General features: G+C 42.2%; 1 protein-coding gene across 6 annotated transcripts in view; it reads right to left on the reverse strand.

The window, feature by feature from the left end:
- Nucleotides 1–19,501, reverse strand: part of Cdc42 (cell division cycle 42) — a 37,661-nt gene extending 18,160 nt beyond the window's left edge. For 2 of the 6 annotated variants that reach the window (XM_087550927.1, XM_087550930.1), the window contains exons 1-3: nt 19,352–19,501; nt 16,049–16,204; nt 516–669 (exon numbers count right to left, since the gene is read on the reverse strand). In XM_087550927.1, the coding sequence (XP_087407053.1) occupies nt 516–620 (105 nt within the window). In that variant the 5' untranslated portion in view covers nt 621–669; nt 16,049–16,204; nt 19,352–19,501. 6 annotated transcript variants of the gene reach the window in all.
- Between the last annotated feature and the right edge of the window lie 1,690 nt (nt 19,502–21,191).

Below are 21,191 nucleotides of genomic sequence, written 5' to 3' on the forward strand. Positions count from 1 at the left end.
CCGGTGCCATCAGAGGTCAGAAGAGGGCACTGAATTACAGGTAGCTATGAACTATCATGTGGTTGCTGGGAATTGAATATGAGTCCTCTGCAAGAGCAGCCAGTGCTTTTAACTGTAGAGCCATCTCTCCATCTCAGCTGTTTATTTCAAAGTGTGGGTAATTATGCATGAGAAGTCAAAAACCTTTAAAAAAAAAAAATCAAACAATGGGCTGGTGTGATGACTGAGATGGTGAAAGGCATTTACTGTCAAACATGACAACCTAAGTTCAACCTAAGAGCCCACACAATGGAAGGAAACCCCTTCAAGTTGTCCTCTGCCCTCCACACATGCACCAAAGCAGGACAAAGGTATACACATGTAACACACACCCTGCAAAGTAATAAAGGTAGTGAAATTTAATTTTTTTTAAAGGGCAAAGACAGTCAAAAACTATTTCAGTACACGCAGGCAAAGTTTTTTTCAATGGACACCACATTACAATCTCTTTTACTACCAGAAAGCTTTATACTTACAGTTGGTACATACTCCGACGGGAATTTGTTTGTTGTGTAGGATATCAGGAGACATGTTTTACCAACAGCACCATCACCAACAACAACACACTTAATTGTCTGCATGGCGTAAATAGTTTTGTATCCACTTTTAATATCTCAAACTGATGTTGACCTAAAAAGAAATTAAAGACAACTATTTTATTGATTCCTGTTTATATCCATACTTTTTTCTCTCAAATAGCAATAGGTTCAGCCACTCAAAGAACAGAACCAGCATTACTGCTATGACTGAAAACCTCCACAAAGAACAAATGACAACATGCTTAGAGTGGCAATTACAAAGGTTGTCCACTTGCTAAGTTTCTGGACCTTGTTGTTATTTTAAGTATCATCTTTTAAAGCTCAAAATAGAACAATGACCAATAGATTTCTTTTTCTTTTTTTCCTGAGACAGGACTTATCTGTGTAGCCCTAGATGTTTTAGAAGTCACTCTGTGAGTGGCTTCAAACTCAGATCCGTCTGCTTCTGGCAAGAAAGGTGCTATAAGAAAGATTATCATGGGGGCTGGGGATTTAGCTCAGTGGTAGAGCACTTACCTAGGAAGCGCAAGGCCCTGGGTTCGGTCCCCAGCTCCGAAAAAAAGAACCAAAAAAAAAAAAAAAGAAAGATTATCATGGGCTGGAGAGATGGCTCAGTGGTTAAGAGCACTGACTGCTCTTCCAGAGGTCCTGAGTTCAAATCCCAGCAACCACATGGTGGCTCACAACCATCTGTAATGAGATCTGATGCCCTCCTCTGGTGTGTCTGCAGACAGCTACAGTGTACTCATATATAATAAATAAATAAATCTTTAAAAAAAAAAAAGAAAGATTATCATGCAGTACATGAAGTACAGTTTGTGAAAGTTACTTTAGTATGAGCACACACACTATATACAAGACCAAGTGCAGCCCAAAGAACACTCTAAAAAAATAATTCACTGCCCAGCCTTGGAGCTGCAGTAACTTAGGACATAAGTAACAAGCAGCACAGCCCTCATCCATCACCCTCAGAACATGTGAGCATAAGGAACTGGACAATGATCGGAGTGGCCTCTAGTTCTCAGCAGCCATGTCAGCAGCAGATAGCCTAGTTATTGCTAATGGCCTGAAGAGTTTCAACCTACATTTTTTACAATGAAAATATCAGCTCTTATAACCATAGTTATTTGTTTAAAAATATAATTACATGGGCTGGGAACATGGCTCAGAGGGTACAGTACTTTCCACACAAACATGACAACAAGCCTAACCTAAGCGCAGATTCACTGAATGATATAAAAATCAGATGCAGCAGTGATGGTGCCAGTAACCCCAGGGTGCCCGCCCCATCAGGAGGTTGGAGGAAGAAGCTCACAGCATACATGGTATGCTAAACAGTAAACAAGAAAATCGTCTCAAAAAAAAAAAAAAAAACAAAACACCAAGGTCAAAGACAAGGACTGACATTCAAGGTTGTCCTCTGATCTCCACAATCACATCAGAGTGTGCTCATGCATGACCACACGTAAACACATACACGAATGCAACACACACTAACACAGACACACACACTTTAGCTTCTCTTACTACAGTCTTTACAAACTATCAATTACAAATGCACCAAGAATTTATTGTACCTCAAGTTTAAGATAAACTTCCCCTCAAAAAAAATTTTTTTAAATCTGGTGTATGTATGAGTGTTTTGCTCATATATGTGTCTGTTGTGTGCCTGGTGCCCATGGATGTCAGAAGAGACAGCTGTGAACCACAACATGGGCGCTAGAATAGAACCCAGGTCCTTTACAAGATAAGTGTTCTTAACTACTGAGCCATCTCTTCAGTGGGCCACCTACGCACCCCCAACCCCACACTAATTTTTTGACCTGGGAAATTAAGATATGGAATCTTTGTGTGTTTGTTACTGTGTGTGCGCCTGTGTGCAAAAGTGTAGGACAGCTTCAAGTGTCACTCTGCAGCTGCCATCCAGCTCGGTTTTTGAACAAGGTTTCTCATTAGCCTGATAGTCACAAAGCAGAAGAGACAAGCTTTTGTAGAAAAGTACCGACTTTTTTATGTGGGTTCTGGAGCTTCAACTCAGATCCTCATGTTCTTTACCAAATGAATGATAGCCTCAAAAGAGTATTAGACTCAACAAATGCTCTCAAAAGTATTTGAGGTAGAGGCAGAAGGATCAGAAGTTCAAGGGCCACATCAGCTAAGAAGCAGCTTAAGGCCCACCTTAGTCCATGAGACTCAGTCTCAAAAAAAAAGCAAAAGCAGCATTTAGACTAGCAAGTAATTAATGAGCAAAAATTCTGATCACCAAAGTCAGTTACTAGTTCAACCCACAACTGTTCTTGGACTGTAACCGTGATAATAAGCACCAAGTACTCAGCAGATGTCTTAACTATTCAAGGAAGAGAGGGAGGGAAGAAGGGAAGGAAGGACTGAGGGAGGGAGGAAGGGAAGGAGGAAGGAAGACCAGGTCTCTTGCTGATTGGCCTAAAGCTCACCAAAGGGCTAGGTTGATTGGCCAATGAGCTCAGGGTTCTGCCTAACTCTCTGGTTTCTTAGTGATGAGATTACAGGTACACACCACTACCATGTCCAGCTATTTTCTTTCTTTTTTCTCTTTTTTTTTTTTTTTTTTTTTTTTTTTTTTTTTTTTTGCGGGGGAGGCAGGTAGGGGAGTGGGAAGTGGTCTTCTCTATGTAGCCCTGGCTGTCCTAGAACTCACTATGTAAAAGAGGGTGGCTTAAACTCACAAAGATTCCCTGTCTCTGCCTCCCAAGTGCTGGAATTAAAGGCATACCTAGCACAGTGACCAGCTTTTTATAACATGGGTTCTGGGGAATCAAACTCATAAGCTTCCTTGCAAGTATTTTAGCAACTGAACTATCTCCCAATCCTCATGTGGTGATGGGAAGATGGCTCAGTTGGTTAAGTGTCAGCAAACGTGCAGTCCTAAAGTCCACCCCCAATACCAAAAGCAGGCAGGCACATCTACACGCATTAGTCCTAGCACTGGGTAGGAGACAGAATTATCTCTTGCTGGACAGTTAGCTTAGATAAATCAGCAAGGGCCAGGTCAGTGAGAGACCCTGTCTCAAAAACAAAGTAAGACGGAAAGGGAGGAAGACACTGGACATCACCTCTGGCCTCACACTTGTGCTCACATTACAGAAGCAGTCCGTATTTACATGCGGGTGTTCTAGAAGGTGTCCTATTTGGTTCTACATCCCTTAACACAGGAGCTAATACAAATAGTCTATCAAGGGCACAACACTGCTCAGGAATTACTGAGCAAAACCAAAAAGTATGACAGAGTCTCACGTATCCTGGGCTGGCCTCATAGCTGGGGATAGATGTCAGAGCTTCTTACATTCTAAGCAACTGAACTATATTCCTAGTTCACATAAAAGTCTTCTATACCTCCACCATAGATACTTTCTTCCCCAAACAAGCAATACATTGTAAATGTTTTTTGAACTATGGGATAAATATAACTTACTGTATTAATCATAAGAACTAACCCTGTATTACTCAAAAGAACTAAGACAAAGAATAATTAAGTTAGATATGAAAGGTATTTTAAGGAACTAATTTCAGCCCACCATTTTATAGGTAAGAAAATTCTGGACTGGGTGTGGTAGCTCACACCTACAATCCCAGTACCTGGGAGGCAGAGGCAGGAACATTACAGCAAATTCCAAGACAGTCTGTTACATACAGCCCTGAGGCTACATGGAGAGAAAGAGGAAAGGAGAAAATTCTGACTTGAATACAAATTTGCCTCAAAACCAGAAAACTAGGGGCTGGGGATTTAGCTCAGTGGTAGAGCGCTTACCTAGGAAGCGCAAGGCCCTGGGTTCGGTCCCCAGCTCCGAAAAAAAGAACCAAAAAAAAAAAAAAAAAAAACCCAGAAAACTAGTATATATGTATCCTAACATTCTTTTCCAACTCTAAACGTTAAACACGTGGTAATACTCGCCTGTCATCTCAGCAAAAGAAACAGTTCCAAGCCCATCTGGGCTATATGAGAACTTACATGTGTGTGAACAAAGCTGCATATATATGTCATTTATAGAGAGTTGTTTTAAACTTTATAGTTTTCAGAACCAGCAGTAAACAGGAATTCTTTAAACAGTCAAAACAAAAATCTGGGCAAGGTAGCAAATGCCTATAATCCTGGCACTCAAAACACAAAAGCAAGGGTATCAGATTTTCTAGGCCATCCTAGCTGCATATCTAAGGCCAGGCTAGTCTACATGAGATTGGAGAGGAAGGGCTCAAATAAATAAGAAAAGGGTATTGAGATACATAGCTCAGTAGTAGACAACGCACTTAACACACACAAAGCCTTGGTTTTAATCCCAACACCCAACAATCTGATACATACCAAACTTTGTACCATACCTAATGCGTGGAACAAAGTTTATACCCACTAGAAACAAAAAGCCTACTGAGTAAAGATAATATGTATTCATCACCTCCATATATTCCTCATTGGCATCACTGATAACTGATGTCTTTCTAGGTAGTAATTTAAAAAGATCAACTGGAACTCAGAAGTAAAACACTGACTGAACTTATATAACCTATGGTTCAATCCCCAGTAGGATAGAAGAAGAGGGAAGGCCACACTGCTACTATCTTAGAATGAGAAGCTGGTTCTGTACCATATACAGGCACAACCCAGAAGTGGACAGCAGCAAGCCTTTCTGGGATAATCCTGAAAAGCTCCGGTGAGAGGAAATCTTCACATTGGGAACAATCTCCAGCAGTGCCTATGGTCATACATTTTGTTTGAAAGGAAAAATGGTCAGGTGTGTGATTATTCACTGGCTGGATGGTCAGGAACTAGAAAGAACATGATTGGAAAATTAGTGAAAAAGACATCTGGGAAAGATGTAGAGAAAATCTCAAAATGAACAAAGGATGTGAACATATTTGTGTTCCCTATAAATGCTCATTAAAAAGCGATTTTAGCAGAGGGGTTAAATAATCAAGTAGAAAGAATGACCCCAATCTCTGCAGTCAGACTTTCTCCAGCCATCCCTGTCATTGCACAATGGGCTCATTAACAGAGTGACCAGGGTGACAGAGATGGAGATACATGAGCTTGAAAACATGGACTTCCACTCACCAAATCTGACCTGGCTACAGGTCCTGCTGAGTGCCAAATCACCCAATAGGACTGAGCCCCAGATATGGCACACAATTCCCCAACTGACCACCATCAATTATCCTAGCAAAACAAAGGTTTTTCTTTAGGACTTCTACTATCTTGTTAATTACAGCTAACCCCCAGCTAACCAAAAACCACAAATTCTTAACTCAAAATAGCAAATGACCCTAACTCAAAATTTAGGGACTCTCAAACTTCCTTCTGAAACGTCACAGGCCAGACCTCTATTATCTGCATTGCTCTCAACATTCCTATCTTCCAAGAGCCTACAGAACAGCTCACCAAGCTTAGAATACTTAATAGCTTTTCCAAAGTCTGGTTACAGGTCTAGAAGCATCTATTGGAGGGCCCTGAAGGACATCAGTATTGTCTTGACTAGCATCTCCTTCAGGGAAAGCCACTGCTGGTTTAGCAGACAATGAAATTAATTTCCCCAGTCAAAGGTGGAAAAGACAGTATTTTAGAGGGTGTGTAGGAGTGCATCTTCAGCTGAGGGTGGGGATTACTTCCTTAGGTGAGATAAACCCAAGAGAAATCTGAGAATTCAAAGTTCTGAGCCTCAATATGGTCCTCCCACATATCTCCATCCTAAATTTCAGAATCTCACTCTATCAATTAATGCCCTTACTTTAACTGTCTGGGACTTGAATTTTCACTGTAACTCAGCCAGTCTTATGAGAACTTTGGTTTCATTTTCCACAATTTGAGAGCTCCGTGACTATAGAAGATTCTCCTCCAGGACACACTTAGAAACCTGTAAGTGTGCATCTAGAGCCTACTACTGAGTTTATCGTTATCCTCCACTATATTCTGAGATGCTAGAAGCGAGCTAATTTTATCACAGAGTGAGGTTTTTTCCTTTACCAATTTATCCAGAGATGCTAGAAAGTTTTATATACAGTCACCAAATCCTTTGTATCTTGAAATTGGTGACTTGGTATAATATATGCATTTGTCTCAAGTTTATAAAAAAATTAGTTCCTATCATGGGTTTTCAGTACTCTCTCAGCTTTCGGGAAAGGTTTCAATAACCTGAGGTGTTGTAAATATTTAAAATATTCACCCTATTCTTCCATTGCTCTAGAACTACTTCTGGTACCAAAATCTGTATTAGGTTCTCTAGAGGAATATTTATCTATCCAGATAGACAAACAGAGGAACAAGAAAGGGTATTTATTAGACTAGTTAGCAAGCTGTGGTCTAGTTAGTCCAACAATGGCTGTCTATCAACAGATGGCCCAAGATCCAGTAACTGTTCATCCACACACCCACTAAAGGCCAGATGATTCAGGTCTTTAGTATACATCAGAATCCTGAGGTAAGCACTCATGCCTGTAAAGGAATGGACTTGCCAGTGAGAACAAGTGGGCAAAGAGCAAAAGCATCTTCCATGTCCTTTATATAATCTGCAACTAGAAGGTGTGGCCTGGATCAAAGGTACATCTTCCCACCTCAAAAAAATGTGGATTGGGAGCTAGAGAGATGGCTCAGCAGTTAAGAGCACTGGCTGCTCTTCCAGAGGTCTTGAGTTCAACTCCCAGCAACCACATGGTGGCTCACAACCACCTGTAATGGCATCTGATGTCCTTTTTTGGTGTGTCTGAAAAGAACGACAGTGCACTCACATAAAATGAAAAAAACAAATTCTAATTTTAAAAATGTGAATTAGAGCTACAGAGATGGCTCAACAGTTAAAAGCACTCACTGACTGCTCTCCCAGAGGATCCAGGTTCAATTCCCAGCACCTACATGGCAGCTAACAAGTAGCTATAACTCCAGTTCCATGGGATCCAACACCTTCACAAACAGATATACAGGCAAAACACCATAGGCAGGCAGGCAGGCAGGCAGGCAGGCGCATGTGTGCATGCACACACCCAATAACAGAACCCAGGTAACACCTGCATTTACCTCAGCTGAGGTTGACAGAAAGCAGCAAGGTTACAATAAATGAATCCCTCAAATCTCATGACAAAACCCTAAATCCTGTGGCAATGGCATCAGAAGCCTTTGGGAAGAGGACTAAGTATTAACCGGTGAATAAGATCAACAAGAAAGCACCATCTGTTTACTTGAAAGCCAGCCCCACAAAACCCCAACCTGCCAGCACCTGGATCTTTGCACATCCCACCTTCCAGACAATGGGAGCTTAGCTTCTGCTATTAGCTAGTCCTCAGTATTTCTCTATCACAGCCCAAACAAAGACAGCTTCCACAGCAAGGCCCTTCTTGGCTCTAATTTTTTCATCCTTTTTCCTTTGCTCTCCATGCTTTAGGCCTCACATGTATTCAAACATGCCAAGCTGCCTTCCTGAGACTGGAATTGTAGGCAGTTTTGAGTCACCACATGGGTACTGGGAATTGAACCCTGGTCCTCTGCTAGGGCAGCAGGTATTCTTCACCACTGAGTCGACTCTCTAGCCTCCTTCCCACTGTTCTTGCAGATTCTCCCTCACACTTCAGTCCAAATCAATCATCAGGAAATTTTCTGACTATCCAATCCAAAGTCTGTCTCCTCCGGTGTGGTTTGAATGAGAATGTGTTTCACAGGTCAGAACTTTGAAGACTTGGTCCCCAGTTGGTGGCACTGTGTGGGGAGGTTTAGGAGGTATGGCCTTGCAGGAGGAAGTATGTGGGGGGGAGGGAAAGATTACAGATTTCCTAGTTTCCTCATTCTCTACTTCCTGCTTGTGGTTTAAGATGTGAGCTCTGAGTTTATTGCTCCAGACACCGTGCTGCCTGCTGCTGCTATTCTTCCCAGTGGACTTTTAAGCCTTCTGGAACCAAACACCCAAATATTTCCTTTCTCCTGTAAGTGGTATTGGTCATATCACAGCAATAACAAATATACCTCCTTACACTCTATAGCACCCAGTTTATTTTCCCTATAATATGGTTGTAATCTTTAATTATCTTATTTATTTGTACTGCTGCAGTAAAAGAGACAGATCCAACAAGACAGTTCAGTAAATATACTTGCTGCAAAGCCTGACAACTTGAGTTCTATCCCTGGGCCCAGGTGATAGAAGGAGCAAACTGATTCCCTGTGCTATAGTAGGTGCATATTCACTCCCCATTCAACAAAATACTAAATTAACATTCTTCCCATTGTATTCTAAAGGACAAGGACTCTACTCTATGTCCAGAACACCAGCCACACAGTAAGTAGGTATTCACCCACTGAATAAAGCATATGATCAAGCTACCTTATCCCCAACTTTCATTCATTCTAAGTTATGTTCTCTGAAAGTAGCCTCCTCTTTCTCTCTCACACATCTAATATGGAGCAAGAAAATAAATAAATAAAAAGGTTTAATACCTTTAAACACTGTTATCGGTCACAATAATATAATATGGAGCAAGAAAAAAATAAATAAAAAGGTTTAATACCTTTAAACATTGTTATCAGCCAGGCATGGTGGCACATGCCTTCAATATCAGGACTTGGGAGGCAGAGGCAGGCAGATCTGAGTTCAAGGTCAGTCTGGTCTAAGAGTGAGTTCCAATGAATTTTGATTTCTTTAAAAACACCGAAATGGGGTTGGGGATTTAGTTCAGTGGTAGAGCGCTTGCCTAGGAAGCACAAGGCCCTGGGTTCGGTCCCCAGCTCCGGAAAAAAAGAAAAAACAAAAAAAAACAAAAAAAAACACCGAAATGTTTTGTGAATATGTTTTTGTTTTCATCCCAGGTGTGGGATATGGGGCTGCTTCAGACTGTCTACAGCAGCAGACTGCGATTTGCCTCCTGCTCTGGTAGAGGGGTGTTACTATGCCAGCTTCAGACAGTTTACATTTGGAATTCTGGGGACTCTGGAGATGTATAAAAATGCTAGGGCCCTGAGAGGCTGCTGCAGCTGCTGATCCCCACCCCAACCCCCTGCTGCTGTCCTTGCTGCTGCTGCAGTTGCTGGTTGGTTGCTGGCTAGAGCTATCCTAACTGCAAAGATCAAAACTGCCCCAAGGAACTCAACACCCTTAGTGAGCAGGAAGTCCATTTCCCCTCTAACCTTCCTTCTCTCCTACATAGTGTTGGGGAGTTGGAAAGGATAAAAGTGGAGTAGGATGATAGTAGGAAAAGAACCCAATAAAGTAGCCAAAAGTATGGTTATATTCTAAAACAGCAAGCACTACAGAGAAAGTCTGCCTCAAAAAAAAACCAAAATAAACAACAAAATTACAAATAATAACAATTAGTCTCAAAAATAAACAACTAAAAAATCTGATCTACCAGGACATAAATTAGAAAGTAAACCTCTATTGTAACGGGCTTGTTAGATTAACTACGCAAGTCAGCAAGCTTACTTACAGCTTTTACTTTGGCTTTGTCTAGTTTTGTCTCTTTTTTCAAAAGTTAATTATTTTTAAAAATTTAATTAGTATGGGTGTTTTGCCTGCATGTATATCTGCACCATGTGTGAGCCTAGTGCCTGTAGAAGCCAGAAAAAGGTATCCAATCACCTGGAACTGCAGTTACACTGGGTAAGGCAGAAACTGTCTTCAAAGGCCTTCAGTAACTTATTGGCTACACACACTGCACTATATTATATACAATGCTAGAATGCTCAACATATATCACCTTTACTAGCTTTAAACAAAATTGTTAAATCATTATATTTTCACATTGCTAATATATTATAAACAAATGCCAAAGCTGTTTAAAACAGTAGCAAAGACAGAATAAATAGTCTAGAAAAAAATAAATCTTCAGTTAGACGATGTATCAGGTAAAGGCTGCCGATTCAAAGAAAGCTAAGGGTTGAAACATGGCTCAGATGGTAGTGTGGTTGCCTAGTACACAAAGCTGAGGTTCAATCTCGAGCACCACACAAAACAGCATGGTTGCAAAACCCAAAACCCTGAGCCTGGAAGGTGGGGGAAGAAAACTTACAAGTTCAAATTCATACTTAGCTCAACAGTGAACTTGAGGTCAACCTAGGAGGGAGGAAAAGTAGAGAGGGAGGGAAGACAGCCATAGTGGATGGAGCCTAGGAGACGGCTCAGTAGGTAAAGACATGCTACCAAGTCTTACCCACCTCTTTTTCTCCAAACCCTTACCTCCAACTCACACACCCCCACGTACATTTTATGACAGACTTTTTCAGTCACTGCTCTACCACCAACACTTGGAACTGTGACTGTCACTCAAAGGATACTGATGTTCCTAAATTAAGACAGTGAGAATGGTTTAGATATGCATCAAGTCAAAACTTGTTCCTTAGATTCAAAACTCTTTATAATATATTCCTCTAGCTTCCTGATCTATTGCTATCTGCATAAAGAAACAAAAAGAAATTGGATGCAACAATAAAAGTCACCCTCAGATAAATCAAAGCATATATCCTGTGCTCATCACCTACATCATAGTGTTGCCCAAACAAAGGCTGATGGGAAGGTTGAAGGTGATAAATCCAAGGTATAAAAGGTAAAGAACAAAAGCTAGAAGATACATGGGGTTGTCTTTGAAAAGGGGAGAAGGCACCTCTTTGTGGTAGAATAGGAAAAACACAGAAAAATATGGAGAAGCCAAACAGACCAAGCACAGAAAGCTGAAGGTGCTGGAGATGGAAAGTGTGTGCATTTTTTTGGTTACTATGTACTTCTAGTGACTTGTAATGCCATACCAAACTGCATAAAAATTTACAACTTTCTTTTACATTTCTGTTAAAATACATTGACAGCACACAGAATATTTCACTGTTTTGGATGGAGGAATGCCTCACTAACAGAATGTCTCCCAAACTTTACTGATGTGGAAGGAAAGCACTGGTTCTCGAGAGGAGGGATTCCCCGATGTTGGCACAGTTCCAAACTCAGCACAAATTCAACGATGTGGGAAAACCTGAATTCATTTCTATCTTCCTCCCTTTCCACTATCAATACATACTTAACTCCCTTTTCTTTTCTCAGTTTCCTGTGTGTGGTACGTACATATGTGTATATGCATGTTTCATGTGGACGAAGACACTTGAGGTTGATACCTGAAAACCCTCCTCTATCCCTCCTTCCACCTTTATATACTAAGGCAGAGTCTCGGTCAAACAGAGCTTACTAATGTGCTAGTCTTGCTAATCAGCTTGCTCTGGAGATCACATCTCTTACTTCTCTCTCAAGCTGTATTACAGATGGGATACCATGACCACTGAAAGTCCTCACCCCTGATTTACACACTGAGCTATCCTCTCAATCCCTAAATCCCTTCTAAATTAGACAAAGGTTAGAACCTGATCCACTAAAATTGTTTTGGTATTTAATTTTTATTTTGTGTATGCCATTGTTTTGCCTATACCATGAGTATGTAGCACCCACAGAGGCTTTCCAAAAGAGGGCACTAGAGCCCCAGGAACTAGAGCTGGTATGTAGAGGCTAGGACTAACCTGGGTCCTCTAGAAGAAAAGCCAGGGCTCTTAACCACTGAGCTAGCTCTCCAACCCCCTAAAATTAGTTTTGATAGTGTGTCAAATAAGGTGTTACAGTGACACTAAAATCATGATCTTCAAAAAGAAAAAAAGATTGTGTGTGTGTGTGTGTGATGAATGCACACATATGTGTAGGTGTTCTAGGAGCTAAAGTTAAAGGTAACTTTGAGTCACACAAGTGCTGGTAACCAAATTCTGATACTGTGGAGAAAAAAAAAAATCAGCCAGTGCTTAACCCATTAAGTCAGCTCTCTCTAGCCCCCACAGTGGACTTTTAAACTGATAATTCTGCCATTTTCATTTCCTCAAAGTCAAGGTCAACTTATGAAGTCATTAAACAACATGCTAATATGAAATGCCAACCCTCATTGTAAAAATGCCTGTTCAGAGCATCGGGTGACATCACTGTATATAATAGTGGCTTTGACTGTGATAGTACTAAGAGAATCTCAAGGTTTTTGTACACTTTTTTTTAAGGTTTATTTATTTTTATATATATGATACACTGTCACTGTCTTCAAACACACCAGAAAAGAGCATCAGATCCCATTGCAGATGGTTGTGAGCCACCATGTGGTTGCTGGGAATTGAACTCAGAACTTCTGGAAGAGCAGTCAGTGCTCTTAACTGCTAAGCCTTCTCTCCACCCCGTTTCTGTACACAGTTAAAGATTATCTGACCAAATCCTGATTAAAGGATCATCATTCTTAGAAAAAATATCTTAAACAACAAGCCGTTTTGTTGGAAAAATATTAACTGGTATTGCTCTAATAAGAGAAAAGCTCTTGGGGCTGGGGATTTAGCTCAGTGGTAGAGCGCTTACCTAGGAAGCGCAAGGCCCTGGGTTCGGTCCCCAGCTCCAAAAAAAAGAACCAAAAAAAAAAAAAAAGAGAGAGAGAGAGAGAGAAAAGCTCTTTTCCTAATCCTAACCTAGAGCTTTGAAGTTAAACAAGTGTAGAGCCACTCTGCTATCATTCTCAGAGGATAAAACTATAATCATCCTTATTATCTGGGAGATTGGCTCAAGGTTCCTTACAAACCAAACTCTGAGGACACTCAGGTGCCTTTAAAAAATGGCAGTTATAGGCCAGGGAGATGGCTCAGAAGGCAAAGGTGGTTGCCTCAAAAGCTGGACAGCCTAATTATATACCCAGACCCATTTGGGCAAGAAAAGAGCTAATTTTCTAAATTGTTTTCTGACCTCCACTTATGCACACATGCACATAACACAGTAAATAAATGTGGTTTGTTGTTGTTTTAGAGACCAAGTTTCACTATGTAGTCTGGGTATCCTATAACTCTCAATGGAGACCAGGCTGGCCTCAAAAGAGATTTGCCTTTGCTTCTTCTCAAATGCTGGGATCAAGGCTTACACCACTGTGACCACCAGATTATTTTTTTTACTCATTTATTCATTCATTCATTCATTTACGTGTATGAGTGCTCTATTTGTACATATGCCTTCATGACAGAAGAGGGCATCAGATCCCATTATAAATGGTTGTGAGCCACCATGTGGGTGCTGGGAATTGAACTCACTGAACTCAGGATCTTGGAAGAATAGACGGTGCTTTTAACTGCTGAGCCATCTCTCCAGCCCCTAAATATTTTTTCTTAAAATGGGTTATGTGCTAGGGATGCTGCTTGGTTGACAGAGTGCTTACCCAACATTCATGAAGCCCTGATCTCCAATACCCACATAAACATAGCATAGTAGTATATACCTCTAATCCTAGTATTTGGGAGGTAGAAGCAGAAAAACCAGAAAACAACATGTAACTGCACAATGATTTCAAGGCCTACTTGGGATTCAGGAGACCCTGTCTCAAAGAAATAAATACTAACTGGATAGTTCAGAGGATAATAGTTTCTACCCAATAATCTGAGTTCAATTGCCAGAACCCATATTGATGCCATAAGACAGACCTGACAAAGTCAAAGTTGTCCTCTTAACTCCACATGAGCTGTGACAGGAATGTACCTACAAATACACAATTTTTTTTTTCTTGGAGCTGGGGACCAAACCCAGGGCCTTGCACTTGCTAGGCAAGCGCTCTACCACTAAGCTAAATCCCCAACCCTACACAATTTAATTTTAATCTCTCAGTCTCTCCCTCTCCCTACCTCTCCCTCCCCCTCTCAAACACACAAACACAAACGCGCACGCGCGCGCACACACACACACACACACACACACACACACACACACACACTCTCCGATTTTTAAGTCATGTTTACAATTTTGTGCTGGGCCACATTAATAACTATTCTGGGCCTCATCTGCAGCCCCTGCAAGTATTTGGTTCTGTGACAGTGGGGGAAGGGGGGGTGTAAAAGAGATAACAATCTCCACCTGGAATTTTTTTAGGATTCAGAAGATAAGTCTGTAGGAGAGACAGTTACCTGTGAAATAAACACAGTTTCTAAAGGTCAAGGGTTTGTAAAAGGGCCTAAGAGATAGTAACAGTGAAAGCAAACACCTACACAGCTCTGCCTGCAGGTAACTAGTCTTAAAAGTAGGTCATGTACATAACTGATACAATCTTCCACACTATGAGGCAGGTGCTGTTACTAGCCTCATTTTTTGTTTCCATTTTTATTTGAGATAGGTCTTATGTAGCTCAGACTGCCATCTAACTCTTACAGCCAAGACTTATGACCTTAAACTCATCTTCCCACCGCCTCCTTCTAAACGCTGGGATTACAGTCGTGAGTTACCTGCCAGGCTCACTAGCCTCATTTTTCAAAGGATAAACTGAAGTCACAAGGTATGACCTAAAATTGCACATGGCTAATAAATGACAGATCAAGGCTTTCAACTCAGTCTGCTTCCAGAATCTATGCTTCTAACCACTCTAAGCAGCAGCAGCTCAAGAACACACAGCAGCAGAATTTAAGCAACAAACGGAAATGAAGAGTCTCAAGAAAATGCTATGTAAGAAGTAGAAAGTGTTAAAGAAAAGTAATGAGCAACACAGCCAACACTCTCTGGTTCTCGCTCTGTGACAGTGTACTAACACTGCAACTAATGCTAGGGTATTAAGTTGTAAAGAAAATGATCATGCTGGGCAGACAGACCTCTTTTAAGATGACTTGTTACTCTTGCAGAAGACCCAGGTTAGTTCCTGGCACGCACAACCAGCAGTAATTCTAGTGCCAGGGGATCCAATCACATCTTCTCACCTTTGTGGACACCAGACACACACAGTTCACATATATATGCACAAACAGACACAATACTTATTCACACAAAATAAATCTAAATAGACACAACACTAATTCTAAGCTGGGCCTAGTAGCTCAGGTCTGTAACCCTAGCTACCGTAAGAAACTGAGATAAAAGTAAGGAAAGTTCAAGGCTAACTTTGGTCACTTAGGAAACTCTAATTTTTAAAATTAAAAACTGATTTTTTTTTGAGACACAGTCTCATGAATTCAGACTAGGCTAGAACTGCATGTCACCAAAGTTGGCCTTAAACTTCCTCCAGATCCTTCTGTACTTTCTAAGGGTTAAGATTATAGGGATGTGCTTCCTTGGCCAGATTAATTATTCTCAACTGCAAGGAAGGATACCATGTAGGTGACAAAACATTTAGAATCTCTTCATGGAATAAATAGTCTGAGACCAATGTCCCAGGGTAACTAGTGAAGAGAAACTCTTGACACCCTAAACTAACACCAGCAGTGGCAGACCAAATGAAATAGCACTAACAAAAAAAGCTTCAGTAAAAATACTTTGGACAGAAGAGATGAGCAACTAAAAGTAGAAACTCACAAGGGGCAAAACATCACATGACCAGGAAACCTGACACGGCACGAGGAAGAAGGGGGCAGGAATAAGCTACTATTTGCAAACACAGTAATACAGGAAGATGAGGAAACTGAGGTTAAGTCTGGATTTGTTTTAGGAGAATAAAAGAATAATTACCAGATGACTTTCTAATTGATGGCAAATTTTCCAGATAGTGCACCTGCAGACAACACTGTACTAAACAGATGGATAAGGTCAAGCAAGAAGAGCTTAGCAAGTTTCAGTTGAGTCTAAGATTTGGATATAGATGACCAGGCACATAAGTAAACAAATCTAAGGAAACAAACACAAGGGCCTATAAGATATGCAGTAAATGAGTAACCCTCAGTCAGTCAGCAAATGTTTATTAAACCCCACCATATGGATGGCCGTATCCTAGGTGCCAGGGATACAGAATAACCATACAAGTCAAAGCCCTGACTTCCCCAGGACTTACTTATGTTCCATCAGGGGAAACTGGCAGCAAACATTTTGCAAAGACTGAAAAGGCAGTATCACAGAAATAAAGAATAGTCCTTTTACATTGAGGACTATAGAGAGCTGTTTATGGGAGAAAAATGCACCCAATATGAATTGCTCCCCTTCATAAGAGATCTTGTAGCCTAAAGTAATTAAATGCTCCTTATCCTCTTAAAAAAAAAAAAAAAAAAAAAAAAACTGAAGCTAAAACAAGAACCATTTAAATTATAGCCCTATAAATCAAAGATGTTTGACCTGTTTCCAAGCCCCAACAATGCTCCTCCAAAAAGACAAAATACAGTTTTCCTTCCCCCCACCAAAAAAAATTTAGCAGTAAAAATAACTAGAAATGTTTCATAGATCTTAAGATGAAGAGTGGGGCATCATAAATTAGACTCAGTGGGTCATAAAAAAGAGTAAGACTTGGGAGGTGGACATGCTGAGGGGCAGAGGAGGGAAATAGGGATGAGTATGGTCAAAATATAAAATATTTTGCATAGATGTGTGAAAATCTGAAATAAAACAATCTGTAAAACATTTCAAGTGCAAAAATATTCCTAAGAAAACAAATCTTTTGTAAAGATTTGTAAACTTTGTAAACTTGGGGATTTAGTCTTGATGGGCTTACATGGATTACTGGTGCAGGGAATGTGTTTACTAAGCACAGGTACTGTCTCAATATGAAAATATCTTGAATTTAAACAAGTGTTTAACAGAATAGAAGGCAATTTTGGGTCTTGAACAAATTACTGTTTAAAAAATACTCCTTTCAAATACTCAGTTACCAATCTCTTATGTCCTTGCCTTGTCTAAAACTTACAAATTCAAACTAATTGTGTTTTTAATTTTTATTATTATTGTGTGCATTTATGTGTACACATGCATGTGGCAAGAGTGTGAAGATCAGAAGACAGATTTTGTTTTTGTTTTTTCAAGACAGGCTGTGTAGACGAGTCTGGCCTCACACTCAGAGAGTTTGCCTCTGCCTCCTGAGCAGATTCTCTCCTTCCACCTTGGGTTCTGGGGGACCCAACTAAGGCAGTCGGGCCTGTCTGACAAGTGTTATTATCCACTGTACCATCTCACCAGCCCAGACTAGTTCAATAAAAAAAGGGGAAAAAAAATACAAATTGGTACACATGTAAACTTTTTAAATATAGGCTTTAAAAAACACAATAGTAGATAAGTACTCTCCAATTTTATATTCCTAGATGTCACATGAAGCATAACAAATTATTTGGGACGATTCAAGCTCCACACCTACAAACTACAGAAAGCCTATTTGAATCCACCACGCCAGTGTTTAACAAACAATACTGTTTTCTATACAAACGAGCAATAATGGGAAAAGTCTTGTTCAAATACGAGCCACCCTTACAGGGATGTGCTACACACTGGATCTCATTTGTTTTGCAATGTTGAAGAATACTTCAACACTAGTGTATACTATAATCAAAGGACACACAATTCTAGTGATCTAAAAGTATTACTCAAGTTTTTAGGGTTAAAAATTAAAATCAAGGGGCTGGGGATTTAGCTCAGTGGTAGAGCGCTTACCTAGGAAGTGCAAGGCCCTGGGTTCAGTCCCCAGCTCCGAAAAAAAGAACCAAAAAAAAAAAAAAAATTAAAAACAAGGGTAGCAATTTAAGTAGCTCATGCCTGTAATCCCAGCTCTTGAGAGGCAGAGACTAGAGGGAAGGTCCCTCTAAATTCAAGGTTAACCACCACTACCTATGGAGACCCTGTCTCAAGATAAAAAATCCAAAAGCCATTCTTCATGGTAAAACTAAAGCATGCAACTTTGAAGCTGCAATCCTAACAAAGACAAATCAGGTGTATAACTAAATTCTCTTTTCAGCTCACTCTTCAAACCATGCACTGAATTTGGGTTCTTTACATCAGCTAAGTCACAACTAGTGTGGCAAAGAACTGCTCCTTAAAATTCACCCGAGTACAGCCAAGGGGCCCTTTGAAGTTCATACCTACACAAGTGACTGCAGACAGTGTGTATTCCCTGACCAAAAATACCCTAAACCTAAGATTTTGAACCTTCCGTATTTCAGGTGCATCTCAGGCAGTCTGGAGACAGACAACAGGATTTCAACAAAAAACAAAAAACAAAAAACAAAAAAAAAAAGCCACCTTACACCTTACTCTGAACTGATGTGCTGGGTGGAGTGACCCACTAAGGCCACAAGATGCTGTCTTAATTTGGTGAGCCCTGACTTGTAGGAGTTAAAACTTTCACCCCTTATGCTGCGATGACGTAATCTTCCACACTGAATATCTCCCAGAGTTAAAGGGGTGGAAAGAGGAATTTAAAAATATATAATAATAATAGTAGCAGTCAACAAAGAAATTTTCCTGCTAGTAATGAGGAACTGAGTAAGTGGCCAGGCGGGGTTTCGGGAGGTACTTAGGCAGGTCCCGGAAGGCAAAGAGGCTGGCCCCGTCAGGAGAGCCCCCGGAGCCGCGGGGCAGGAGAGGACGCGGCGCGGGACAGGAGATCGCCGAGGGGCGCAGGCGCAGAGCCGCCCGGTCCGTCACCTCGGCCCCGGCCCGGCCCTGCGGCCGCAGTTCCGCTCCCCTCCCCCGCCAGCCGCAACGCGTCCGCGGCGGAGCCCGGGAAGCAGGAAGTCGAGGCCCACAGCGCAGAGACAGCCCCCGGCCTCCGACCCCGGTCCTGACCATACGTCCCCCCACCCCGCGCCCCGGGGCCTCTAGAGCCCGCGGGCAGCCGGAGGGGGAGGGGAACGTGTGGGATGGGTGTGCCCGGTCCTCTCGCCGCCGCTGACAGCTCGGCCGGGCTGTGCCCTCAGCCGCCGCCATCCCGGGCCGCGCCTCGCCGCCATTCCGGCCCCAAACCTGGCCGCGACCCCGCCTCGTTCCCCTCAGAACCCGGGCCGGCGGGCGCACGCGAACCCGGCAATCCCTCCCTCGCGGCCCGCCGCCCGCAAGCACCGGGATGTCCCCGCCCGCGAGCGTCCACGAGAACCGAGGGAGGACGGGGGACATGGGAAGGGGACCGGGCGGCGCAGAAGACGCTCCCGCAGGGAGGCTACTCGGGCCCCGCACTCACCTCAGCTTCTCCGCCGGGGCGTTGGCAGCACTGCGCGGGGCCTCCTCGGCTGCCGGACAGGGGCACGCGCCTGACGTCAGCACGCAGGGGACGCATGGTTGGGTGCCCGCGGAAGTGGGAGGGACAAAGAGAAAGAAGGGGCTCAGGCGGCCCGGGCTCCGCCCCTTGGCGCGCACGCGCGGGCTACGTTCTTTGCGTGTTCGGGTTTGCTCTCTGCGCCTTTTAACGGTGATTTTATTCGTAATAAAACTATGAACAGAAAATGTGCACAGTTTGTAACTAAAGTTTACTTCTATTCTTGCAACTTTGTAGAGAAAATGTTGTAAATATATTTGTTGTAAACAAATATTTTTGTTTATTTTATTTAGACAGGGTGTCATTATGTAGCCTTTACTGCCCTAGAAATGGCTATGTAGACCAGGTTGTCCCAGAACACACAGCGATCCTACTACCTCTGCTCCCTGAGTTCTGATAATCCCAAGAAATGTACCACAACGCTCAAGCTGTCTCTTTTTCTTTTTGTTTTATTTTTCGAGCCCAGGCTAGCCTGGAACTCAGAGATCCCCTTGCGTCTGCTTCGTGAGTGCTAGGATTAAAGGTGTGCATCACCATACCCAGACTATCTTTATTGAGCAACTTGAGACAGGGTCTCATTTAGCCCAGCTGGCTTTGAACACAACTGGGTAACAGGTTGATCTTGAACTGCCGATCCTCTTTTTTTTTTTTTTTTTTTTTTTTTTTTGGTTCTTTTTTTCCGGAGCTGGGGACCGAACCCAGGGCCTTGCGCTTCCTAGGTAAGCGCTCTACCACTGAGCTAAATCCCCAGCCCCGAACTGCCGATCCTCTTGCCTCTACCTCCGAAGTACTGAGATTGCAGGCACGCACCTCCACGCCTTGCCTCTTTTGCTTCTCTGAGAAGTGACTTGCTGTGCACAGCTTTCTGAAGGCCACAGGCCTCTGAACAATCTGTTTTGAAGTGAGAGCTGGACATCACTCTGGGTTTTGTTTAGAACTACAGACTTTCCCCTCAAAAAGCCCTGCGTTTACTCTGCCTGAGTGCTCTCCCCTGACCCCTTTGGTGGGATCTAAACCTCTCGAATCCTTTTTCCTATCATCTCAGCGCCTGTTTAATGGCTGTCTTCTCTGGTGGTGTACAAGCTTCAAGCTTCTGGAGAATAGAGATCCTATCCTACTTGTTAGATGCCTCCCAACATTAGAGGAAACCTCATCGGAAGAATGTTCATTTGAGGACTGGAGATGGAGCCCAGTCCATAGAGGGCTAGCTTGCCTGGAGGCAGGAACTGATGCAGATGCCAAGGAGTAGTGCAAACACGAAGCCCTGTGTTTGCTGCTTGGTACCACTTTAATAAACCCAGCTCTGGGGTGAACAGCTATAATCCCAGCACTTGGGAGGTGGAGGCAGAAAAATCAACAGTGATCCTTGATTGCATAGAAGGTTCTGAGTGTCTTAGGATACAAAACATAACACCCAATGTCAAAAAAAAAAAAAAAAAAAACCAAATCACATAACTGGGCAAGGCACTGCACCCAGGAGGGTGTGTCGTTGAATGTCAACATTTGGGAGGTAGAACTCTGGGACTACAGAGGTGTTCTCTTGCATCCAGCTTTATGTGGGCCCAAAGGATTAGGGCCCAAGTCCTCATGCTTGCACGGCAATCATTTCGCCCACTAAGCCAACTTTTAGCCTGCAATCTACTTCTC

The sequence above is a fragment of the Rattus norvegicus genome, chromosome 5 (assembly GCF_021556685.1).
Source record: "Rattus norvegicus strain SHRSP/BbbUtx chromosome 5, alternate assembly SHRSP_T2T, whole genome shotgun sequence".
Classification (NCBI taxonomy): Eukaryota; Metazoa; Chordata; class Mammalia; order Rodentia; family Muridae; genus Rattus; species Rattus norvegicus.